Source organism: Stegodyphus dumicola, chromosome 8 (assembly GCF_044657685.1).
Source record: "Stegodyphus dumicola isolate Sdum_Otavi_A_Nest chromosome 8, ASM4465768v1".
In the NCBI taxonomy this organism is placed as follows: Eukaryota; Metazoa; Arthropoda; class Arachnida; order Araneae; family Eresidae; genus Stegodyphus; species Stegodyphus dumicola.
This window is the reverse complement of record NC_140775.1, coordinates 92,020,930-92,036,813: the sequence shown is the minus strand read 5'-3', so window position 1 is coordinate 92,036,813 and position 15,884 is coordinate 92,020,930. Positions and strand designations below refer to the sequence as shown.

Below are 15,884 nucleotides of genomic sequence, written 5' to 3'. Positions count from 1 at the left end.
TTTTTTTTTTTTTCTTAATTTTAAATGACAGTTCAATTTACAGAATTAGTTTACAATGAGAGAAAAAAAACTATGCAATAATAAACTATATTACAAAATTTAATGATCATATTTCAGTTGAAAATATAGAAAATAAATAATAATAAGCCATTTTAATTGTATTCGTTTGGCACCTAATAATAAATACAATTTATTTTTCCACTCATATTAATATTTAAATAATTTAACTTAAATCAAAATTCTGAACATTTTCTAAATTTTCATTGCATAACAGTTTTCCCTTAACATATATCCCAAGCAAAGTAATTTAAGTAATAAAGAGGCACATTTCTGAAATCAGAAGACAGGAAATTGCTTCATTCAGTCATCCTTTAACAGTAAAAGCTTAACTAACCCGCATACTCGAAATTCCCGAATATTCCGGATAGTAACTGGAAAAAGAGGAGTGGGGGAGATTGTAGCTGTTCTTTAGATTTAAATTTAAGCTAAATAAATTATTTTGACATTTCGATATGTGCATCATATAAAAACCAACGGAACTGAGAAATATTCGGCTTAGAAAGCACAGTAAAACTCTTTTAAGTGTGCATAAACAAATCTCAGACTGAACATCAAAATTAATTATCAATGCAAAATACCGCAAACGTTATTGCGCAATATTATTGCGCAATACGTGCCGCGTAATTCTTCCATATGGGATATTACGCAATCGGAATCAACACCTGCCGGTATTCGAAGAAAAAAGAACTAAATAAAGGAAAAGAAAGAGACTTACTAATCTGGGGTGTTTCTGATTCTAATTTTCAACAGACTGTATTAAATTTCCGGAATAGAATCAATCTTGGCTTGGGTTGGGTAGACCGCAAAAACTTTTAGTCCTATTCAATCCAGATTGGACAGTGACCAAAAAAGGTCCGCTGCTTCAATATCAAAGATTTTGCGGAGAAACTCCCAACCTCCGTACTGTATAATGTATTGGCAAAGAAAATGAAATTATTTTGACTATTTGATTACTTTCCTTTTATTTAAGCCATTCCGAATATTATTCCTTAGAAAGCTAATCTGTGTAAAAACACACCCATTTTTGGAAGTTTATCTATACTTCAGCAGTTACTGCAACTATACTATTATAAATATTCATACATATACTCATAATATAAGCATAACGATCATAATAAACACGAATATGAACTGACCAAGCAGAACGAGAATGCAAATTATTAAAATCTTGATAGAAATTAGTATTTGGGTGGGAGGAATTCTCGCGCGCACCATAGGTTACGTAATGCAGAGAAAGGGAGGGAAAGCGATTTCCGGGAGTATGATTCACCATCTGACGTTGCATATAAGAAAGAAAAGTTGTTTATTTAGTTTCGGCTTTGGTACGGGGAAAAAATGCGCGTTCATTAAAAACAAAGGATTAAAAAAAAGCTCTAAAAGCAAAAAAAATAAGCACTAAAAACAAAAAAATAAGGGCTTTAAAGAAAAAGTAAGCACTTATAAGGGCCTTTATATTTTATTTTCAAATATAAGGACTTATAAGCACTTGTAAGGACTGCTACGAACCCTGTTCAATATGTAGCATTTGTAATAAAAATATAGTTCTTAATGTGTTTATAATCTCAAAAGCATTTTATATTTATAACATGAAGATAATAGCATACAAATTGAATGTGTATTCTCATTATTACATAATCTATGTTTTAATAAATATACATAATAGCTGATTATGCAATTTCAATTTTAAAGTAGTAAAAGTAATTAGCAGAAAAGTAAAGTTGTGCGTATACAAACATATTTTTAAAAAATTATTCCTCTTAATTAAAAAAAATTCTATTATATAACAATAACATTCTTTTCATACGATCAGCACTAATACCACAAATTTGGAGAACTTTTGGCGACGAATAATTTGTAAAAAACATCAGCCGTCATAAATGTCATAAAATATTGATTATAAATTTAAAGAATATATAAACATTTAAAAATTACTTAGACAATTATACTACTATTCTGTATTTCTTCAATTAAATCGGCATCTATTTTCACAGTCCATGATTTCAGGAGAGCCATTGCCATATTGAAAATTACCGTTATCCTTCAGAAGCAGAACTTTTGTCTGATTGGTTCATGTCTACGTGGAACACGGCTCCAGATGGAAAATTTTCGGGAAGGATTCAAAATGTTGCTCATAGCCAAGACATGTTGCGCCTAGCTGCACAAAAAATTTCTCAGAAACCTCTCGTTTAAACCAGTGCTACTAGAATCTTGTTTCTCAGAATTGTCCCGCATAGCCGCATGCATCCCTAGAAGTGATAGCTTCTTTATAGTGTAAAACACCATTTATTGGTGAAAATTTAGATTTAAACTCATCTAATGCCAAGAAAATATAACTCTGTGATAAGTCTCTGTGCAAACCACAGTATGACACGACAATTATTTTTGTATAATTAATTTTGTATGATTTTTTAATGTATCAAAATTTATGGGACAATTTGTAATCGAAAGAGAATTTTCATGTCATTCATTTAAACTCATAGAAAACACAAATTTATGGCAGGTTTTAAAATTTGGCTGTAGTACTGATAAGAAAAATTATTTTTGATAATATACTTTTCCAAAATAAATCTCAAGATCAGAGAAGATAATAAAAATTTACATTTCAACTTTAAAAATAATAATACAGAATATACGCTCATTTCTTTTATCCTCATCATACCACTGTTAATAGACCACTGTTATGAGTATGAAAATTGGAGCTTAAAAATATATTATGATATTTTCAATACTCTGTTATTTTAATAACATTTTATTCCTTGGGAGTAAAAAAAAATTCCATAAAATTAATGCCAGTTTAACATTGAAATTTACCTTATTTTAATGTTCAAAATGGCATGCTTTTCAAAGATTTAGCAGCAATATTTGCAAAATATCTGAACAATACTAAACTTAATACAGAAATTCTTTAGTTTTTTTTAGGGGGGGGGGTCCATGCTGCAGACAAGAAATATTTCTGTTAGTCTTGGAAAATTTCTGTGAATCTGTATTTTCATACAGTTTAAATGAACAAAATGGATACTATATTTTGAATATCATTCATTCCATTTTGGTACAAATGAACAAAATGGATACTATATTTTGAATATCATTCATTCCATTTTGATACAATGGTACACAGTTTTGTTGTTGATTTTTTTTGGGGGGGATCATATGAATAATTTATCAAAAAGTCTGACATCCAGAATCATTGAAACTTGGCTAATTTCAGAAATTTTTGGATTTTAGATCATCCCTTTAAAATTCAGTAAAATGACACGTAGACATGGCAATATAGCGCTTTACTTGTTGTTTAGATCAAATAGAAAAATGCTAATCTGTCACAAGCACTCAAGGGCAGAAAGTATGATTCTAGAGAATATTAATATGTAAATGCTTGAATACAACATGCTTAGTTAAGTGGGGAGAAAAATCTCATTTAGAGTGCACCTGCTTCCTTTAATGAGTTATTACATTCCCGAGTTGTATACGTTATAAGAGGAGAGGAGGAATTTTTTATGTTGTTTTTAATTTTATTTATATATTTATTTACTTACTGGATTAATAGTCCTGAATTTTTGTGAATATACCATGTGATATTTTAGTGATCGCATTTTCTAAAGCATATTTTTTAAAATTCAAAGTAAAATCAGTTCATGAAAATGTACATTGATTCATTTCATTACCATATATTCTATTTTTATTAATTAACATCATTGTTAATGATGTATCATTAACAATGATGTTTTATGCTCACGCAAAACCGGGTGTTTTCAAGGAAGATTTTGTGAAGCTGTTGTGAGGGAAGAGGGGAAACTTCGAGGTGAATGTGGTGGATTGTTTGAGGTGAGTTGGTTAGTTTCAATTTGTCAATGTTGAAATGATTAGTAACTAGTATGAAGAGTAGGTGTGTATTTGTAATAATAGAGGGCAAGCTAGAATATTGTTGTATGTGTTATGTAGTAGTTTGTTTAATGTCTATGTTGTATATCGAATTAGAAATGTTATTCTGAAGAGTAGCATTGTACATAATAAATTAAGTCAGCATGGAGGGGTTAGACAGGTAAAAAATTAAGTGTAGATCAATTCAAACTGTTACTACAAAGTTATTGAAGAGTATTGAAAAAATGTTTAAAGATCTAAGTAGTATTGATTTAGATACCCTAAATGAAAAATTGCAGTCAATTATTGAAAAAGAGAGCACACTAAATGATTTAAACTTAGGTATTGAAGCTTTGTTGTCTGTTGAAGTAATTGAAAATGATGTATCAACTTTCATAGATTATTCAGGGAAAAGCTTTTGATTTGGAAGTATAGAGTTAGAAATCAAATTGGAGGGTCCTGAAATGTCAGACACATCATATTCTCCATGTATTGTAAATGCAAGCAGAACGGTATAACTACCTAAACTACACGTTAAGCAATTTTACGGGCATCCGTCATTATGGTTAGAATTGAGTCAGCTGTTGATAAAAATTCTACTCTTTCTAAAATAGATAAATTTAATTATTTAAAATCGTATGTAAGTGGTCAAAGTGAAAGTTTGATTACTGGATTGGCGATAACGGAAAGAAATTACGAGGTAGTCCTTAAATATACTCACCAGTAGGTTTGGTTCTTAATCCAAACTCATATGAATAATTTATCAAAAATTCCTGCTGTTCATAATTCTCAAGACATAGTTAGTTTGAGAAAAATTTTCCATAAAATTGAAGGACAAATCAGAAATTTAGAATGTTTAGGCATAAAAACTGAAACATTTGGAAATTTGCTAATGCCGATAATTTTCGACACAATGTCAAAAGACCTTCTCATGGAATTTAATAGAAAATGGCCAAGTGACTTTACTTTCCAGGAATTACTTAGGTTTTTAGAAGGTGAAATTCTGTCTAGGGAAAGAACATATTTAGTTCGAATGAATGATTCACCTAAAATTATAACAGAGACTTTTAATAGCGAAGGTAGAAATAATTTTAGAAAATCTAATTATAATAAAAGATACGCTGATCATGTAAAGCAACAGGAAGTTATGCTACCACTATTAAAAAGAGCTGTGTATTTAGTCCACAGCATGAATTTTGTGAATTTAAAACAGCAGAAGACAGAAGAAATAAATTGAAAGCTGAAAATAGGTGTTTTAAATGTTTTTCTAAAAATCATTGAAGTCGTAGGTGTAGATTAAAATTTGAGTGCAAGTATTGTAAAAGTAAATTCCATAATTATTTGTTGCGTAATGAGAATGATCAAAGTCAAACTGAAAAGCAAAATCCAGTTAATGTAAGCGTAGGTAAGTCAGAAAACTATGCTGTGATTATGCAGTGTAATTCAACAGTATCAAAAACCATCGTTGTCGACATGTTCAGTTATCACCAGTTCAGTAAATCAGTCAACCATTTCAAAAACTGCACATGCTTTGTTAGATAATGGATCTGAACATTCTTGGTGTACCAAACATTTAGCTAATTCCTTAAAATTAAAACCTATAAGAAAGGAAAGATCAGTTTATTATTTTGGTTCATCAAAAGCAACCAAAAAATTATATGATAGTTGAAATAAAATTAACGAGCAGATATAGATTTATTGAAATCGAAACATTAATTACTGATACAATTACGGCGGCGCCATTTGCTGTGCCAAATGATAAAATTCAGAGTGTTTTGAAAAGCCAGAGTCTTACTTTAGCTAATGAAAGTAAAAATGATCAGTCGGTAACCATATTAATTGGAGGAGATATGTTTTGGAATACTATTGAGGGTTCTGAGTGTCAGAAATTAAGTAAAACTTTTAATTGCATACCGACAATTTTCGGATTTACTCTGCAGGGAATTCAGCAGTCGTACTATAAATCTAGTTGTGTAAATATAGTACCTTCTAACCTGAGTATAGCAACAGATGTTCAAGTTTTATGGGAATTAGAAAACTTAGGCAGAAAAGATAGGGATGAATTATCTATTAGTGACAAGTGTTTAATTGAACAATTCAAAAATGATCTGAGGTTCATTGATGGTTGATATAAAATTAAATTGTTATGGAAAATATTTCAGAATTAGAAAATAATTTTTCCACTGCTAGAAGGAGGTTTGACGATTTATGAAAGTGTTTTGAAAAAAATGACTGGATTGAGAATGAGTATAAGAAAATAACCTGCTACCAAGAGAGCAAAGGAATTGTCGAAGAATGCGGGAGGGATTGCAATGAATATTTTATGCTACATCGAGCAGTTGTAAACAGAAATAAGGATACTAAGAAAGTTGGCATTGTATACAATTGTAGTTCGAAAACTAAGAAAGCTAAGTCATTGAATGATTGTTTAGAAACTTGTCCAAATTTAAATCCTAATGTACTAGATGTACTACTGAATTTCAGAAAATTTGAAATTGCATTTAACAGGGATATCGAGAAAGCAATTTTAATGATAAAAATTGATGAAGAGGATCGTAAATTTCTGAAATTTCTTTGTCTTTCCGATAATAAAAATGCTGAATATAAAATTATGCATATGAATAGGTTGCCATTTCATTGCAAAATTTCACCTTTTATACTAACTAGTACTATTAACACCCACATTAGTAAACATGAGAAAACTAATCCAGATTCAGTACGCATGTTAAATACATCATTATATGTGGATGATTTATATTTTGGTGCAGAAAATACAAATGAGGATATAAACTATCAAATGACGCAGTTTCAATCTTAAGGGCAGGTGAATTTAACTTGTGGAAATTGAGATCCAACTCTCCGGAATTGGAAAGATTATGGGGTTTGAATAATCTCAATGTTGAGAATAGTAAAAGACAGCTGAAAGTGCTAGGTGTGAAATGGATTCCTGAGGACGAAATCCTTTTCTGTGATGTTAAACCATTGCTAGATAAAAGTTCCATAAAGATTAATAAACGTGGTGTTCTGCAAGTAGCGGCCATGGTTTTTGGCCCATTTGGTATTTCAGCTCTGCCTGTGGTCAGAGTAAAACGTTTGTTGCAAGAGATTTGGGAGAAGGGTAAAAGTTGGGATGAAAAGTTACCAAGTGATTTCATAGAAATGTCATTAACATGGTGTTCAGAAATAAAAGGGTTAGGACAAATAAAGTAAAAAAGGCATTGTTTGTTGGGGTATGTGAATCGTCAGGATACCAAAGTTGAATTGCATGTATTTTGTGATGCGTCACCAAATGGTATGGAGCGGTTGCTTATTTTCGTTATCAGGATAGTTGTGGTAATTCAAAGGTGTCATTTGTTATGTCAAAAAATAAAATTGCTCCTTTGAAGAAAATTACATTACCTCGTCTAGAATTAATGGCAGTTTTAATCGGTGCTCGAGTTGGAAAATATATTTTCAGTCTTTTTGAAGATTTGATCACTAGCCAGGTGTATAGGATTGACTCAGAAATAGCTTTATATTGGGTGAAGGGAAGTGCTAAATGTTGGAAACAGTTTGTCGCTAATCGTGTTTTGGTAGTTCAGGAAAAAACAGATCCTAAAAATTGGTTCCACTGGAAGTCTGAAGATAATCTGGCATATTTAGTGACACAGGTTATCTCAGTTAGGTATTTGATTTTGAGTGAAAAGTGGTTTTACGGACCTCATTGGCTACCCAAAAGTAAAGAATGATAGCCTACGCAGTTGAAGTGACCTCAGTTAGATAAGGCTGTTGTGGAAAAGGAGGAAAAGGAAGTTATAGTTAAGAGTATGGTGGTAAGGTTAAGCTTAGTTGAAGAATTGTGGAATAAATTTTCTTCATGGAATTGATTGCTTAGGGTTGTAGCTTGGTGTTCGAGGTTTATTGGTAATAAGAGGAATTCTAAAGTTCTGACCCCTACTTAGAAGTAAGAAAACTTAATCAAGCTCACAAAGTTATAATTAAGGCAGTTCAAAGTTCTGAATTCCATGATGAAATTGCTACGATGGAAAGCCATAGTTCCTTGAATGTCTCAAATAAGTTATATCAGTTAAGCCCTTTATTTGGATAAAGATGGACTTATGAGAGTTGGGGGGAAGATTAAGAAATGCAAATTTGCCAGAAGAAACTAATCCAATTATTCTTCCAAAAAGCAGTCACATAACGAATTACTGATAAATAAATATCATTTGAAGTATTTACACGCAGGGTTCCAGTTGATGCTTTCTACCCTTCGTCAAAAGCAGCAATTTGTTGGAGCATGATCAGCAATTTGTAAAATTATAAGAAATTGTATAATTTGCATTCGTCATCGTGGGGAACTATCTCTACAACTTATGAATGACCTTCCTGTATCTAGAGTAAATATAGGGAGACCATTTTCACGGGGACAGGGACCGATTTTGTCGGCTCATTTCAAGCTTACCATGAACATGATAGAGGAATACGACCAACAAAGATGTATGTATGTGTAATTGTGTGCTTCATCCCGAAAGCTGTTCATCTGGAAGCTGTCAGTGACTTGAGTCTCAAGGGGTTTATTGGTGCTCTAAAACGGTTTGTTGCACGTAGAGGAACACCACAAATAATCTATAGTGACTGGCGATCAAATTATGTTGGTGCACGAAATGAACTGAAAATGTGGACTTCAAAAGTCAATGGGAGTTTCTTAGCAGATGAGAAGGTTGAGTGGAAATTTAATGCTCCTTCCACCCCTCATTTCGGAGGGCTCTGGGAGGCTGCAGTAAAAACCATGAATTTCCATATGAAAAGAGTGATTGGCTCACAAATATTAACCATTGAAGAGTTCAATACCTACTTTGCCGAAATAAAAGCAGTAATGAACTCCCAATCCCTCCAGCATCAGATGATCCTGATGATCTCTGTGCACTCACTCCAGCACATTTTATTATTGGTACTGAAATAAGGTGAATTCCTGAACCTAGCGTTATAGATGAAAAAATTACAATGCGCGAGTGATGGAAGCTGGTGACACAGCTTTCGCAAGCCTTTTGGAAAAAATGGTTTAAAGAATATTTAACGCAGTTACAATTGAGAAATAAATGGAGGAAATCCATGACTAACATGAAAACTGGAGATTTAGTGCTGATTAAAGAGGACAACCTACTTCCCTTAAAGTGGAGAATTGCTCGAATTATACAAGTTTATCCCGGCAGCAATGAAAAGATTCGAGTTGTCAAATTAAAAACTGCCTGTGCTTAACTTAGACCAATACACAAACTGGTACTGTTAATGTTTGAGAACTGTATATATATATATCAAGAAATGAATCTTTATTACAATTTTAATTAAGTTTTTTTTTGTTTAGTTTAGATTATTTCTGCATGCCTGGATTATGCAGAAAATGCTCACTACGCTTCACTATGCTAAATTTGTATAAGTGTTATATTTAATGATTTGTTAAACTACATAGGTATGTATATTTTATTTGATTTAATTCTATAATGTTTGATGTCCTAAATGGCCATCGGGCCCCAGTATGTTAACTATGTTTTATGATCACGCCAAACCAGTGCTAAATGCCGTCCTTAAGATGTCAAGCTGAGCCAAGCATATGTATTAAGTATTTGCTGTTCGTTCTGACTGTCTGTGATTCCAGTGTGTTCTGTGTGTTGTGCCGTCAGATAAATGTGGTTTAATGTGTAACCTTGTGTCTGCCGCCTACTTATTCCCTGGTTCTGCGTAACAATCATTTCATAAGAACTTGCTAAGTGAGAAGTTTAAAATTCCACATATAGTAGTTGTTACTGTTATTTTTCATCCTAATTATATCATAGACTCATCCCAGTAAAAAAGGAAGTGGGCCTGTCACCAGTAAAGACCTTCAGCAACTTATTGACAATCATACAACTTTTATCCAACTACATCCTAATTTTGATAATTCAAGGAAAAATTAAAGTGCCTTATTCCCTGTTTCCTCTACTACCAATTTCTAAAGGGGATTTATAGCTCAACAGATTTTAAGTTTTTTTTTTTACGTTGCAAAGACATTATACAATTACCAAAATCTATCTTTGTATTTCTCTTTAAATTAGATTTATGCCTTCTTCAGGATTTGAACCTAGGAACATCAATATAGCAGTCAGCTCTGCTAATTATCATAATGAACACTGTAGCAAAATCCCAGCATTCATTTACTTTACTAACTATATAAGTGAAAAATCACCAGACCTTCTTAACTGCAATTGAGTGCATCTGTACTGTGTGCAAACATACAACCAAGGATGATATAAAAAATATATTACATCAGTCCCACATAAATCTTATTACTTAAACCATTTCAAATTATACACTTTTAATTAAGAGGAGAATATTTCACACAAAATATACAATTAGGAGAAAATAATTCTGATACAGCTGATACATTATTGACATTCATATCGCAGTAATTAAAATAGACTGCAAAAAACTGAAATTTCAGTTGTAGACATATGACATTATATAAATGAAATAAATGAAGAAAATAAATACCTTTTGAACTGCTGCGGCCATTATCACTTGGATTACTATTAGACTGAGCTTCCTTTGCATTCAACTAAACAAACCAGAAAAATCTCTATTTACTTTTCCATATGAACATTATGATACACATAGAAGTATGTAAGTTTTACCACTCACTTATGTTGACTACATAAATTGCATTTATGATGACTGCATAAATATGCACACATTTTTGCCATATCTCAAATTACAATTTAATAAAATATATAAATAAAATAATTCAAAACCTATAATTTATAATTTTACAAAATTACGTAAAAACAGAATATATTTTTATGAGAACATTCAATATACTGATTAAATTTCAAAGCATACTTTGTTATAAGAGCAGTATAATTAATTTTCATAAAGTGTTGACAAATGAAAATGTATCTGGGTTCCCATTGAAATTCAACTATTAATTTCTTTGATGAAATATAATGAATGAACTAGACTTAAATATTTAAAAATAAAACAAATTGTTCATTAACAGGTGGACATAGGAAACACATGTTGATAAAATTAAATCATCTATGATGTAGGTAAAATATACTGCCCTCCAAAAGTTAACCCCTTCCCTGTTTTGACCGTACTTTTCGGGCCTTTGCTGATTTGCCCATACGGCGTACGGGCAGTCTAATTTTTATTTCACTTGTACTGTTTCAGCCGTATTTTTTCCAATTTTAGTAACAAATTATTTGTATAGATGGTGATAGTTGTCCAGTAAATGACAGTTTGCAGTTTATTGTCTGATTGGTTCAAAAGTGCGGGTTTTTTCGCATGTTTTGTATCAGAAGACGAATTGTTATCTTTCAGTGTATAGCTTTCTGGTTATATTTTACTAACCGCCTGATAATTTTATTGATGTAGGAGTTGAATAATATATTTTTACTTTTAAATAATGGATAATTCAGAGCATATGGAGCTAATTTCTTTTGATTCAAACTGTGACTCAGAATCAGAAACTGAATTATCTGTAAAAAAATAGTAGCAAAAGTTTACTAGATGACCTGGATAGTAGTGACTCAGATGGAATCAGCCAAGCAAGGCAATTTTTTAAAATTAGTTGTGATAATCCTTCGGATTCGCCTCATAGATTTGCTTTCACTGGAATACCAAAAATTAGCTTGGTTATCGATGAGACTAAAGGTAAACTTCAGTTCTATGATGCTTTCATAGACGATTATTTGCTTGACCTGATTGTTTTTGAAACAAATAGATATGCTGAGCAATGCATAAAAAACAGTACACTTCATAGGCATTCCAGGAGCAAAAAATGGATACCAACATCGAAAGATGAATTACATGCATTTTTTGCTTTGAATATTCTGCAAGGTATTGTGAAAAAGCCAGTTGTTGAGCAGTATTGGAGCAAAAGGCATTCAACATCCACGCCATTTTTTCCAAAAGTGATGTCATATCGCCGCTTTCAATTAATTTACAGTTATTTGCATTTTTCAGATAATGTCAATTTTGACATAAATTCTCATCAGTGTCCAAAATTAGCAAAAATATGACCCGTGCTAAAGCATTTAAAAACTCGTTCCAAAGAAATGATCATCCCTGAACATGATCTTACCATATCGAGAGTCTTATGTTGTTCAAAGGAAGGCTAAGTTGGAAACAATATATTCCTCTAAAGCGATCACGCTTCGGAATAAAATTGTACACGCTTTGTGAGTCGAAGTCTGGATATGTATGGTCTATGATAATATACACCGGAAAAGGAACTGTGTTTGATGAAAGTTACACACATTTGAGCAAATCTTCACAGGTAGTTATTACATTTATGCAACCACTTTTACATAAAGGATACTGTCTGACAACTTTTATTCATCTCCTGAAATAGCAGACATCCTCATTAGTTACAGCACAGATATGTATGGAACATTAAAACTTCAAAGAAAGGAAGTTCCTAGAGCACTGTTGAAAAAAAACTTCAAAAAGGGAAAATGCTTGCTTACCAGAGGGGGAAAAGTGTGCATTATGAAATGGATGGACAAAAAAGCCGTGTCTCTCATATCTACAATACATAATCTGGAAATGGTTCAAGTATCCACTTCGACGAATGAAATCAAACGAAAACCTAAAGTAGTTATGGAGTATAATAACACAATGGGTGGTGTAGATCGAATGGACCAGAACCTAAGTAATTATCCTGTAATAAAGAAACGAGGAAAGAAATACTACAAAAAACATTTTTTTCATCTTCTAGACATCTGTTTATGGAACACTTATGTTTTGTATAAAAAGTACGGCGGTAAAGATACGAATTTACAGTTTTGATAGGAAATTATTGATCGACTTATTGAAAAGCATGCAGCAGTAGAAGAAAGAAACAGCTGTCCTGGATATTTACTAACTCCACTAAGACTAACAGAAAGACATTTTTTAGAGGTTATTCCACCTACAGAGAAAAAACTAAGACCCGCAAGACAGTGTTATGTGTGTTCATTGAAAAAAAAATGATAACGGCAAAAGAATTAGAAAAGAAACAAGGTACTTTTGCCCAGACTGTGATGTTGGACTGTGCCTGTCGCCTTGCTTTAAGATATATCACATTAAATCAGATCTTTAAAAAAAGACGGGTAAGTATATTTTGTATCAAAACATAATAGTAAATGTAATTGAATTGCAATCGAAAATATCTGTTAAATAATTGTACTATTTTAATTGTAAATGTAACTTCCCTGTTTTGCATTCATGTAGGGAAAAAAAAAAAACAACTTGCATGAAAAATTGATTATTTTCATTAAAAAAAAAAGTTGTAATAAATGCTTAAAAATATTAGAAATGTTAATTTTAATAACATATCTTTAAGACACAATAACACGCCAAATAAATATTAATTCGGAAGTAAAACAACAAAAATCAGCGTTATATTTTCAAAATTTTCTCAGGACTAGTTTTGATGGTTTTCCCAACCACCATCCTCAGCTGCAAAACTGCAAATGAACAAGATAAAAAATAATGATTAGATAAGATAAGAAAGCCTGGACAGGAATAAGCAAGTGGCGCCATCTGTTGATGAAACCAAAACTAAAACATAATTTCTTTAAAGGCCGAAGACAAAGATGGATTGGAATTAGGATCGTTAACTAGAACAGAAAGATTTTTTTGAATCTGAAATGCCTCTAGAAAATCCAATTCTCCAATGGAAGATGTTTTTTGAATAATTTTGGCAGCAGTAAAATTGAAAGTGTGATTTTCGGACCAACAATTTTGAGCAACAGAAGACTTCTGTGTTTCCTTTTTTTTAACATATGCCTCATGTTCCTTGACACGGAATTTTAAGGCTCTCTTAGTTTGGCCAATGTAAATTAAACCACACTGGCAAGGAATCCTATAAATACCCCAGAAATTCATATCCGGAATGGGGTCCTTGAATATGGAACTCGGAATTTTATTGATGGGAGAATAAACAACCTGAAAGTTAAATTTCTGCAAAATATGTGCAACTTTATAGCTAATTGATGGAAAGAAGGGAATGACAACAAAATTTTTATAATCTCCTAAAACAAGAGCGTGCCTTTTAGTGTGTTAAGATGAGAATTTTTTAACTGCTTGATTAATAATGTTAGGTGAAAAGAACCTGTAATAGCTATTGCTTTTAAATAATTTAGTTCTTCATCAAGGGCTAGTTTGGAGGAGCAAACTTGAAGAGCATGGAAAACATAGGAATAAAATAAAGATAACTTTTATTTAGTCGGATGACATGATTTAAAGTGTGGTGGAAGGCAAACCAATGAAGGTTTACGGTAAACCGTAGTACTGAAGTTGGATGTGTTACGTGTGACCAGAATGTCGAGAAACGGAAGAGAATTGCAAGTCTCAAATTCAAAAGTGAACTGAATAGCAGGATCAATAGAATTCATTGTTGAAAGAACTTTATTTAAATCATCTTTATTACCTTCAACAGGGTAAAAGTATCGTCTACATAGTGGAACCATGCCAGGAAGTTTAAAGTTTAAAACGATTTTGATTCATAATAATGCATGTAGATATCAGCCAGGATGGAATTGAGGGGCTTCCCATGGCTAATCCCTCAGTTTGCTTGTAATATTTATTTTGGAAAACAAAATGTGTTTGTTTCAAACAGAGCTGAGTGAAAGAAATTGGCTCATCAGTTTCGATACAAGAGAAATGAAATTTGCAAAGTCTAGTTTCTAAACATCTTAATGCACCCTCCACTGGAACATTGGTGAATAATGATTTTTCATCAAAAGAAACCATGAGTAAATTTTTAGGAGAAATGTTTTTAACCTTTTTTACAAACTATTGAATTTTTTATGGTGTAAATGTTATTGTCTAATAGAGTTGAAAATCTAGAAACTAAATATTTAGCTAATGGATACGAGGCAGTACCTAAATTTGATACAATAGGGCAGAAAGGAATACCACTTTTATGAATTTTGGGAAGAGCATATAATCTGGCACAATTCGCAACAGATGGGATAAGCGAATGTTTTAAGATGCTTGAAATGATTTGTGAAGATTTGATCGCAGTTTTTATTTTTGACAAGTCCGAAGGTGAAGGATCTTTAGGGATCGGATTATATGGTCCTTAGGAGTTTAGTGACACCATCGATGTAAGTGTTCTTATCCATGACAACTATCTGACTACCTTTGTCGGCCTTTGAAATGATAATATCCGGATTAGAATGAATTTCACGCATTGTAGCTCTTTCTCTTTCAGTTAGATTTGGTTTTAAAGGTTTATTATTGAATTTCACATTATGAGCGATGAGATGCCTAATCATTTCTTTTTGTGAATCTGAAACTTTACTGAACTTAAAAGCTTTTTCGATAGGAGCCAAAATCTTTCGAATCGAGGGTTTACAGGTTTTTAAGAAGTTAAAATTATATTTTAGTATTCTCTCTTGTTCTTCTGAAAGACTAACACTAGAAATATTAACTATTGGCTTGATGTTTACAAAGGGAAGATTTTTTGAACTACTTGAACTGGAAGACTGTAAAAGAAGTTTTTCGAATTTAACTGCAAGGGTGTTTTTATGATGGTTAACTGCATTCTCCGTTCTAGACCATGACGTTTGTTCAAGGGCAGTGAATTTTGGGTATAAAGTTGCACATATTTTGCAGAAATTTAACGTTTGGATTGTACATTCTCCCATCAATAAAATTCCGAGTTCCATACTCAAGGACCTCATTCTGGATATGAATTCCTGGGGTATTTATAGGATTCCTTGCCAGTGTGGTTTAATTTACATTGGCCAAACTAAGAGAGCCTTAGAATTTTGCGTCAAGGAACATGAGGCATATGTTAAAAGAAAGAAACACAGAAGTCTTCTGTTGCTCAACATTGTTGGTCCGAAAATCACATTTTCAATTTTTCTGCTGCCAAAATTATTCAAAAAACATCTTCCATTGGAGAATCGGATTTTCTAGAGGCATTTCACATTTAAAAAAATCTTTCTGTTCTTGTAGATCCT

The 15,884-nt window shown here is 32.1% G+C and overlaps 1 protein-coding gene across 1 annotated transcript in view; it reads right to left on the bottom strand.

The window, feature by feature from the left end:
- LOC118194229 (uncharacterized) overlaps positions 1–15,884 on the bottom strand; it is a 164,655-nt gene that overhangs the window by 19,657 nt on the left and 129,114 nt on the right. The window contains exon 15 of the mRNA XM_035365446.2: positions 10,426–10,489. Coding sequence (XP_035221337.2) covers positions 10,426–10,489 — 64 coding nt within the window. The remainder of the gene's footprint in view (positions 1–10,425; positions 10,490–15,884) is intronic.